The 10739-nt window shown below is 34.8% G+C and overlaps 1 protein-coding gene across 1 annotated transcript; it reads right to left on the reverse strand.

Moving 5' to 3' along the window:
• Window positions 1–53: 53 nt before the first annotated feature.
• hddc2 (HD domain containing 2) lies at window positions 54–4812 on the reverse strand. The gene is made up of 6 exons (XM_077220910.1): window positions 4660–4812; window positions 4457–4578; window positions 2883–2985; window positions 2733–2801; window positions 2502–2640; window positions 54–421 (listed from the first exon to the last, which is right to left on the reverse strand). The coding sequence occupies exons 1-6, from the start codon at window positions 4702–4704 to the stop codon at window positions 285–287; spliced, it is 615 nt and encodes a 204-aa protein (XP_077077025.1). The 5' UTR covers window positions 4705–4812; the 3' UTR covers window positions 54–284.
• Window positions 4813–10739: the final 5927 nt, after the last annotated feature.

Consider the following 10739-nt stretch of genomic DNA (forward strand, 5'->3'; position numbering starts at 1 on the left):
AAATATTAAAGAATTTAATACAGGAAGGCAGTAAAACACTGATCAAAAGAAAATACACAGATTCACATTTGATTTTAATAAAAAGGTTGATTTCTATTAAAAAAATTACAACCGTGGAAACAAACCATGTCCTGCAGAACATTCAAACAAACAGGAACATCACACAACCACAAACCATACTTCTGTACAATGAAATTAGATAATAAAACAGAATATCTCGACAAAATAAACACTCTTGTGCACAGATGTGTGGAGGTAGCTTCATTGCCTGACAGGAATGGAGATCATGGTGTTGCTAGGGTGTGAGAGCTTGTGTCAGTGCTCTTCTCAGGAGCATTATCTCCTTTGGCAGCGATGTGGCGAGCTCTTTCCTCATTCAAACTCTTCACCAGACTCAACACCTCTGGGTGATGGAACCTGCCTGTGACGAGAGGGGAAATACATCTGAGTCATTTAGCAGTCAAAAGAGTAAGTGTGTGTCCTAAAGACAAAGATCTCGATCTGTCTAGATTCTAGATCAGGGGTGCCAAACTCGCACGTCCTGATTTTGCAGTGTTAGACGCGTTAATCCTGGAACAACAGTCCGTTATGAAATTTTAGTTTCAAGCATATCCCTGCCCCTAAACCTAACCCTACGCTAAAGTTATCCCTAAAAATTATAGGTGAATCACACTGATGTAGAAGCACTTAAAGGGATAGTTCACCCAAAAATGAAAAATCTGTCAGTATTTACTCTCCCTCATGTTGTTCAACCCCGTAAGACCTTCGTTCATCTTCGGAACATGAATTAAGATATTTTTGATTAAATCTGAGAGCTGGATCACTCCTCCATAGGCTTCTAAGGGATTGACACTTGTTCCCCGAAAAGTTATTAAAGATATCGTTAAAATAGTCGAAGTGACTACAGTGACTCAATCTTAAATTTATCAAGTGACGAGAATACTTTTTGTGCGCAAAAAAAAATAACGACTTTATTTCAACTATTAATTTCCTTCTCTGTGGGCCTCGAGTGAGTTCACTAGTGTAACAGCGCAGCACTTCTGTGTTGTACGTCACACGCATCACACACATGACCAGCGTCGGCCAATAGTGAGCCTACGTGTGACGTAGCTCTACGCTATCACACTACGCTATCACACTACGCTAACTGACTCGAGGCCCACAGAGAAGGAAATGAATAGTTGAAATAAAGTCGTTATTTTTGTTTGTTGTTGCGCACAAAAAGTATTCTCGTCGTTTGATAAACTTAAGATTGAGCCACTGTAGTCACTTGGACTATTTTAACGATATCTTTAATAACTTTTCGGGGAACAAGTTTCAATCCCTTAGAAGCCTATGGAGGAGTGATCCAACTCTCAGATTTAATCAAAAATATCTTAATTCATGTTCCGAAGATGAACGAAGGTCTTACGGGGTTGAACAACATGAGAGTGAGTAATTACTGACAGAATTTTCATTTTTGGGTGAACTATCCCTTTACCCCTGGTTGTAAGCCTAAACTTGACATGAACTGTAAACTTGTCTCTAAAATCTGATTGGTTGATTGGAATGTTGTTCTAGAATCAACAAAGATGTTGATCCAGGAACATCTTCCACTTGGTGAAATCAAGTTCTGTGCTACACAGTCCTGCAGAGTTTAGTTACAAACCTGCTCAAACACACACACACACACACACACACACCTGTAGGCTAGTTTTCAAATAATCCTGAAGGACTTGAGTAGCTGGATCACATGTGTTTATTTAAGGTTGAAGCTAAACACTGCAGGAATGAGGCACGACAGAATTGAGTTTGACACCCCTGATCTAGATCAACAGCAATATTCAAAATAAACTAGGGGAGAATTAGATCACAAAACTCATGGTTCGGATCATACTGTGTTTTTTGAGTCATTGATCGGATCATTTTTTGGATCAGCAAACAAAAGTGTGTAGCCCCCCAGTGTAAAGAACACATTAAGTACTTCAATACCACAGCAAAAGCTACAAGCCAAACTAATAAAATTAATGTAAACAGTACTTTTCAGGTAGTTCCAACCGTAGTATTCAAGTACAGAAATTGAATTATTAAATGTAAAATAGCACTGCAGAGTCTTCACTGTATAAATTAAATATAATTAATATTTGTTAAAGCCGATTTTCTCTTTGTCTTTTGTTGCTTTGTCATCTTCTTGCATGGCAATATTTAAATTGGCAGGACTTAAAAACAAATATAAAATGTAAATGATAAACTTTCACTTTATGATGGTCAAACTTTGCAATTACTCTGTACGGATCAACTACAATCCGTTACACCCCTAATATAAAGTTATTGCATTTAAATCAATAACTGCAAGTATGAAAACTATAAGTTATTGCAAAATGGCCTATTCGAAAATATGAAATATGAAATAAAATATTCGAACGGCCACTGTTGAGCACATCTTTACTTTGCTTGCTCTTCTTAGAATTATTTATCTAATTAGATCCTGAGCTTGTAGAAGTTAGAAAACAAGATCAAACCTTCAGTGGAGGTGAAGAACTCCTGGAGTCTTCCAGGTTTCCCCTCCAACTCTTCATATTCATGAGCTTGTATTATCATCTCCAGCTGGTCGAACTCTTTCACCAGTTTGGCTTCTGGACTGGACTGAGCCTCATACTCCTATGAGGGATGCAGTCCAGTTTATAATGTCATTCTGAACCAAAACAATGAGGAACTTTGGTCCTGTGGTTTCATTTTGATCATTAACTGACCTCCCATAAGTTGTAAATCTCTTTCCGCAAGCCATCATCTAACAGGCCTGTGATATGCACCATTGCCTCCTAAAGAGAAAGATTCTCAATGTTTAATGTGTACACAAATAAATATTTTAAAATGAAAAATTAAACTTAAAACCATCATACATTTTCCCTTCTGTGCTTCTCTGTTTTGCTAATATTGTCTGCAGGAGCAATATCTCCCACAATACACTCAGCCAAGTCATGAACTAAAGCCAGCTTCATGCATCTGTTGAAGAGAAGAGATGATCAATTATGTGAATATATCTAAATGAAATGATCGTTATTATTTACTTTGCACATTTTAGAATAATTGTCTTTGTTTTTTATCTCAAATACATTTTTAAACTTCTAGAAATTTGAAAAGATATTTATACATTTTGTACAATTTATGTTGCTTGAAATTAGCTTTCTAGAACATTTATGCATAAGGCTCAACAGTTTTTTTTATTAAAACTTTGACTGGTATGAATATGTATATGAATTAATATAGAGATAAATCGAACGAGTGTGATTGAAAATAAATGAACTGCATGTTGTGAATGAATCCTAATGAATCGAACACGTGTAAACGAATCTACATGATTCACGCAAGTGTGAATGAATCGAACAAGTGTAAATTAGATGATTTACACAAGTGTGAATGAATCTAAATGAACAGCGCTAATGTGAACGAATCTAAATGCACTGCACAAATGTGAATAAATCTCAATAAATTGCACAAATGAGAATGAATCTAAATGAACTTCACAAATGATAAATGAGAGTCCACCAAAGCGTTTTTAGCCAGCTGAAAACTTGAGACGCTTTGCTTGCTTTGATACGGAATATCCGCGAAAGTGTTACTAGTATGTAATTTCACAGATCGTTTGTTTTTGTGTTGTTTCTCTATAAAAATGTCGAAAGATTATAAAGTATTTGGTCTGGCTCTTGTTTTAAATTATTTTTTACGTTATTATGCTTCTTGTTGTCATCTGTTGACGTTGTACAAGCAGGATGTGGCGGTTGGTCGGTGTGATATTTGTCCCGCCCCTCCTCCACTGTGATTGGACGGCTGGATAAAAAGTGACAGTGACGAGCGCTGCGTTTTACCAAAATTTAGTATTTTTCAACTTTTGGCGACAGGTAAAAAACGCCGAGCATTTCAGCTTGAAAAAACGCATTCTAGAAAGCTGATAATGGAACAAAATAATTTAAAACAAGAGCCAGAAAAAATACGTTACATTGTATCGACATTTTAATATGTTTCAATGGGACGCCAGCCGCGTGAAAAAACGCTTTGGTGGACACACCGTGTGAACCGAACAATTGTCAAAATAAACTACACAAATGTCAATCAATCTCAATAAACTTCACAAGTATGTATGCTTAAATGAATTGACTCTTCTCTAAACCCCGCCTTATTTATCAACTAACCAATCATACTTTAGCAACTGTTGCCACACAAACTTTTGTTTCTCTCACTGATCTGTGTTTGTTTGGACAGATTTATACACCATTTTATGGAAATTATCGAAAAACACGTTACATCGTCGTTGCTACGTTACTTATAATCGTAACACAAGAATCCGAGGAAGATATAAATAGTATTTTGTTCATCTACTGTCAACCCTCATTCACAAATAAACAGAAGAACATCAACGGTAGTTCAATGGTAAATGATCGACATATATGTAAATAATATGACCCCTCATACAAACCTTTCTTTATTGACATTGATGTCCTGTATTGTTAAGGCCATCATTGACATTCTGTACATATGATCAGACACACTCTCAGGCTGTTTGATATTTCTGTACACCCATCCTGTTCGTGGTACGCGCTGTAACACAAGCAAGCGTAAATATTGCATACATGTTAACCTACAAAACATTGTAACGTTCCTAATACGAATTTCACTCACTTTTAGCTGTCCGACTAATTTCATGAATTGTAACATGTTGTCCATTCCGTTGACCGTTACACCAGTCAAAAGAATGCCGAGTCGAGTCCAGACTCCAGACGTCAACGACCCGGATGTAAAACCAACAGCGTCCACAGAACATTGAGAGTGTAATGACATACAGCCGCCACTAGATGGTGACAGAATACAAGCAAGTCAATGGAGTCAAGTCGAACAAAATCTGTAAGTACTTCAAAAATAATTAATTCTATGCATACGATAGATAGGTTGCAATTTATGAATAAAATAATCGTTCCTATTTGTAAGAAAATAGTGCCATATTAATATGCATTAAAAACTCTTTTTTAATATTTATTGATTTGTTATTAATTCTTTTTTCATTATTAAAAAGTCTAATTATTTCATATATTCATGAATTAAATCACATTTTTTACCAATAAAAAAGTATCAAAGCATATCATGATACAATATTTGGTTTACTCTGACATATACCATGGGATTTACAGATAAATAATTTTTAAATAACATGAATATGGCAATCATTCACTACCATGGTTGGCAGATATACCAAAGAACTACTATACCATTTTGGGAACACTTTACAATAAGGTTCATTAGTTAAAATTAGTTAATGTATTAACTAACTTGAACTAACAATGAGCAATACATTTGTAACTGTAGGCTATTTGTTCATCTTTGTTAATGTTAGTTAATTAAAATAAAGCTGTTAATTGTTTGTTCGTGTTAGCTCACAGTGCATTAACTAATGTTAACAAGATTTTAATAAAGTATTAGTAAATGTTGAAATTAACATTAACAACGATTAATCAATGCTGTATGTGCAGCTCATTATTAGTTAATGTTAACTAATATAGTTAACTAATGTTAACAAATGAACCTTATTGTAAAGTGTAACCACCATTTTATACCAAATGTTGTGTAACTGGTATATCCTTTTTTACTGTCATTATATATATATATATATATATATATATATATATATATATATATATATATATATATATATATATATATATAAATATATATATATATATATATATAAATATATATATATATATATATATATATATATATATATATATAAATATCACTAAAAAACTCTCAAGTGATGATTATGTCAAAACATAACCAACACCATCAGAATTACCTTTTCTCTTTGATCATAACTCAGATACAACTTCCAAACAAAATCTAATGTTAACAGTTTAAGGGTCACGAGCCCAACTAAAGCAAACACTGATCACCATAATGGTGGCTTAAAAATTAGATTTTCAAAACACCACTTTAGTTGGCTGAACTTATTGGATGTAGTTTAGAAAACTTAACTTTAGTTGGCAGAACTTATTGGATGTAGTTTAGAAAACTTAACTTTAGTTGGCAGAACTTATTGGATGTAGATTAGAAAACTTAACTTTAGTTGGTAGAACTTAGATTCAAAGTTTACTTAACTAAATTAAATCAGTTCATTGTACTTTATAATTTCTCAGATAAACCTTTCCAAATTTGTCAGGTACACTTTTCGAAATAAGTTAGTTAAACTAAAAAAAAAACATGCAAAAAGATAACACAAAATAATGAGTTAAGTCAACAAATATTTTTTTTACAGTTGTGATATATCAAGTGTTGTTCTTTCAAGTTTCTGTGGGAAAATATCAATGTAAACCTGAAAAACATAATCTATTCAAGATTTGCTTTATAATAGATTGAAACCATGTGCTTCTTAAATTTTAATCATTTAACCATCTTTTGACTGTTTGTAAATGTTATAAAAATCATTCTTCCCTCAGTTGTTTTGGCCTTGACATATGCATTGTCTACAATGTTTCCTTTAAAGTAAGTGAGTGGGATTGACAAACACACATTCCTCAGAGACTACAAAACTGATTCAAGGTTGATTTAAGAAACGCTTCACTGGTATTTGTATCGCAGTTGAATTGGACATGTGCTTGTAGAGACAGTTCTAGCTTTTATTCTGTGATGGTCATCTTCCCCTACCTATGTCACCGCTTTTTCTCATGACACCGTTTCCTGGAGGCACGCTCTATTTGTAGAGGGTTTGTAGACAATACATCCTGGTCGTGGGTGTTCTGGTTATCACTTCTTGAACATCCACCAGGAAGGATGTGCTGTGGATATTTTGCACATTGTGGGAAATCAAGTGATTCAGTGGAGGTGAAGAACTGGAGTCTTCCAGGTTTCCCTGCTATCAGCTTTAATGAAATACAATTTTAAATGATTTTATTAGCTCATGCAGAACATCTGGTTTTATAGTGAAAGTGTGTCTGCTTAACATGTAACATGTAAACTTATAGTTTCGGTGTTGGTAAATACTTATTTTTTCACACTAAATGATGTGAAAATTAAATATGATAAGATGAATTCAGATGACTCATCCAATAAATACAAATAAAATCTCACTAACATTCAAAAGTTTAGGGTTGGTAAATTAATTTTTTCATGTTTTTTATGTTTTATGCTCACCAAGGCTGCATTTATTAGATCAACAAGTGATTAAATTAGCATTTATTTGATCTTTTTTTTCCTGTGAATTATTACTCCAGTCTTCAGTGTCACATGATCCTTCAGAAATCATTCTAATATGCTGATTTACTGCTCAGTTTATTTCTTATTATCAATGTTAAACACAGTTGTGGTGATTACTATTTTTGTGGAAACCATGATTTTTTTTTGAGGATCTTTTAAGAAAGTTCAAAAGAACAGTTTATATTTGAAAGAAAAAATGAATTTAATGCATCTTCAATTAATACTATTATTCATTTAAAAACAAAATATTTACAGTGTAAATTTCAGAATAAATATAAAATATTATCTTAAATATAACAATATTTCTCTGTTGTGATTCTTTCTGGATGTTTGATGTGATTTACATTATTGCAAGTATGGTCTTTTAGTGTTGTTGTTGTTGTTGTTGTTGTTATCTTTTAGATATTACTTTAGATCCTTTAAACACTGAAACTGTGATTGCGGTTTAAATCACTTCGAAAATGAAATCAAGATACAACATGTTTTCACATGAGGTTTCACGGATGTCATTTGAACCGCTTCATCCCTTTGACGCAAGAAACTCCAGTGTTGTTTTCAACCTCATCGTAGAGATCTTCATTTCAACTTGCGAATGATTGTGATTCTTGACCTCTGGGGCAGTAGGGAACACTTCTTTTCACACGTAGATGTGACGGGTGTCAGAAAAAGAATAACATCGACGTAACTTCCGCTGTCAAAACAATGACAGCCGCACTCCTCTCTTTATTTACAGGAAACACAATGTTCCTTCCTCTCTTCTTCTGGCAGCAGAAAATAGACCCACAGCCGACCGCAGAAAGACACCGCTCATCTCCCTAATTGTCTCTTCCTCTATATTTAACCATTCGGTTGTATTACATTTCAAGCGGTCCGCCGACCTTTGATCTCAGTTGACCAGAGAAGGTCTAATATTAGAAAGCGAAGCTAAAAATGCTCTGGGAACTCTTTTGGGGGATTTTGCAGCTCTCTGGAAGTTGTGTGAACTGCCTCGGATGTGGAGAGTGTGTTTCTCGTGAGAATGCGCTGATGTTTACAGAGGGCACGTGGGGTCTTCAGAGCATCACTCACAGGAGTGTGTTGTGGACGACGGCAGGTCTGCTCTCGGCACCCCGCTGGAACTTTAACAGGCCGTCCTTCTCAGTGCTGTCCGTCTGTGTTTGTGATTAGATTCACGGCCCGCTCTGTTTACAGAGCACAGCACTTCTGCAGCTCTGCACCGGCCGCACACTGCTTTACAGTCAAGTGAAAGTGACAAGCCCAATTTTGAAGGATCAGAAATCTAACTCATCTACATGCACAACCTTTATATCAAACCCAATTTGGTCATATTTTGATAATGTGCATGTCATGTAAACAACACTGCAAAAAGTAACTTTAACTTGATCAGTTAAAGTTTGTTGAATAAGTTCTACTTAATGTTTACTTTGCATAACACTGTTTTTTGAAGTACATTTTAGAATATTAATACACTGAATCTAGCCATGCTTTTAAATTGCTTTACTTTGAACATCTAAATAAATAATACAGTAGATAGTGTGCAGATGATATGTTAGAAGTATGACGTTCTTATCTGAACACAGAGATCTCAATACTTGGTACACAGTACACAATAACGGTAACATTTGTTGGATCATTTTTGAGTATGAATGGGTCATTTTGAGTGGAAAATGAACTCCAGATATCACAAAACAGAAAGTTACTAAACCTAACAACAAAAACAGTGTAACTGCAGCTGGAAAACAGTGAAAAATTCGACCTTATTAATTATTCATACCCCAGTGCCTGATGGGAAAACCCATATCAGAAAGTTGAGGAGGTTTTAATTGATTTTATAGCATTGATATTTACGTTCAATTTCTACAAGCTTAAATTGAGTACTAAAATAGAATGTATTTTGCTTTTTAAATTTTTGGCTGAACTTATTCAGGTAAATTACCTTTGCTTTTTCTGTCACATTTACTTCACCACAGAATAATTTTTAGCAGTGATTAGTTGTTTACAATAACCAATATTCTGTTTTTAAAAATCCAAATTTCTAGAAATCCAACGACGTGTTGGCATATTTCTGTATGTATTAATCGGTCTTATTTGGAAATGTGACTGTAATGGATATAATTTCATATATTTCTGGGCAGTTCCCAATGAAAGTGATCATTTATGCATGCAGAAATCTTATTTCTGCAGTCATTTCTTTTTTAAAAAGAATGTGTATACACAAACAAAAGACCTTCAGTAATTCTAAAACTCATAGCACACTTTGCTATTTATTGTGCTTCTATGCTGTAATGAGTTTATTAAATCACTTTGCAGAATTACTAATAAAATGCAGAGTAATTATGGCCAGGATCTTTAATTATACTATAGGGAATAAAAATGAGCATGTCTTAAATTTACTTAAAATAAACTGATTACCACATGCACTAGTGTGGGGGTCAGTATGAGAAATATGTTTTAAATTAATACTTTTATTCAGCAAGGATGCATTTAATTGCTCCAAAGTCACAGTGAAGACCTTAACCGTAACATTATTACAAAAATTGCACTTTAAATGAATGATGTTTTTATAATTTGTTCATCAAAGAATCCTGAAAAATAATGTGCACTTAAGAAATGTTTAATCTAATCCGCATATTAGAATGATATCTGACGGATCATGTGACACTGAAAACTGGAGTAATGATGCTGAAAATTAGACTTTACCATCTCAGGAAAAAAATACATTTTAAAATATATAAGAATAGAAAACAGTTATTTTAAATTGTAATAATATTTCACAATATCACTGTTTTTACTGTATTTTTGATCCAATATGCATATCTTTGTGAGCATGAGAGACTTCTTTCAAAACATTAAAAAATCTTACTGATCCCAAACTTCTGATGGATCAGTATACAGATTTATTCCGCATGTAAAACACAAATGGATGACTTTTGGATCAGAAACTTTAAAGAAGCAATTCCTAATTAATTTACACGTTATATATAAAGCTTTACATTGACTCATTCGGCAGACTTTTATCCAAATCGACTTACAGTGATTCAAGTTATACATTTACATAAATTAAAGATAAACCTTCTTTTCCGTAGATTGCCATGGCGATGGGTAATGGATCTGGAATCCCCCCCGGCTGCCTATGCCGGGTGTCAGGGGGGCCTTTCCACCACAGTCACACATTGTGTGAGCGGACAGTGCTGGGGCGATGGTGGCTAACAAACAGCACTGGCAGTGATGGCTTGTGGGTGCTTTGTGTGGCCGGGCAGGCAGACAGAGAAGGGCCTTGTCCCGGAGGGCCGTGTGAATGAGGAGAGGTTAGAGCGGGGGCAGGTGTAACACGAGCCCCGGCAACGCCACTGTTCAAAAGAACACTACCTTGAAGTGAGCAACCTCAGCCCTGCCATAAACTGAGTTCAGCGGTGGGAAGGGGGGGGGGGGGGAGGCCACGCTGTTCCCTCTCAGGGATCACATTGGGGGTTCGCAGGCCTTTCTTCCTCAGAGGGAAGAGTCTGAAGAAAGGG

The sequence above is a fragment of the Siphateles boraxobius genome, unplaced genomic scaffold (genome assembly GCF_051911475.1).
Source record: "Siphateles boraxobius isolate OS27281-9 unplaced genomic scaffold, OSU_SipBor_1 8, whole genome shotgun sequence".
NCBI lineage: Eukaryota > Metazoa > Chordata > Actinopteri > Cypriniformes > Leuciscidae > Siphateles > Siphateles boraxobius.

Coding starts and splice junctions, on each gene's coding strand:
- hddc2 (XM_077220910.1), bottom strand. CDS start 4,704: ATGGACAACATGTTACAATTCATGAAATTAGTCGGACAGCTAAAA. Junction 4,579..4,659: donor AATTAGTCGGACAGCTAAAA/GTGAGTGAAATT, acceptor CTTGTGTTACAG/CGCGTACCACGAACAGGATG. Junction 2,986..4,456: donor ATCAATGTCAATAAAGAAAG/GTTTGTATGAGG, acceptor TCTCTTCAACAG/ATGCATGAAGCTGGCTTTAG.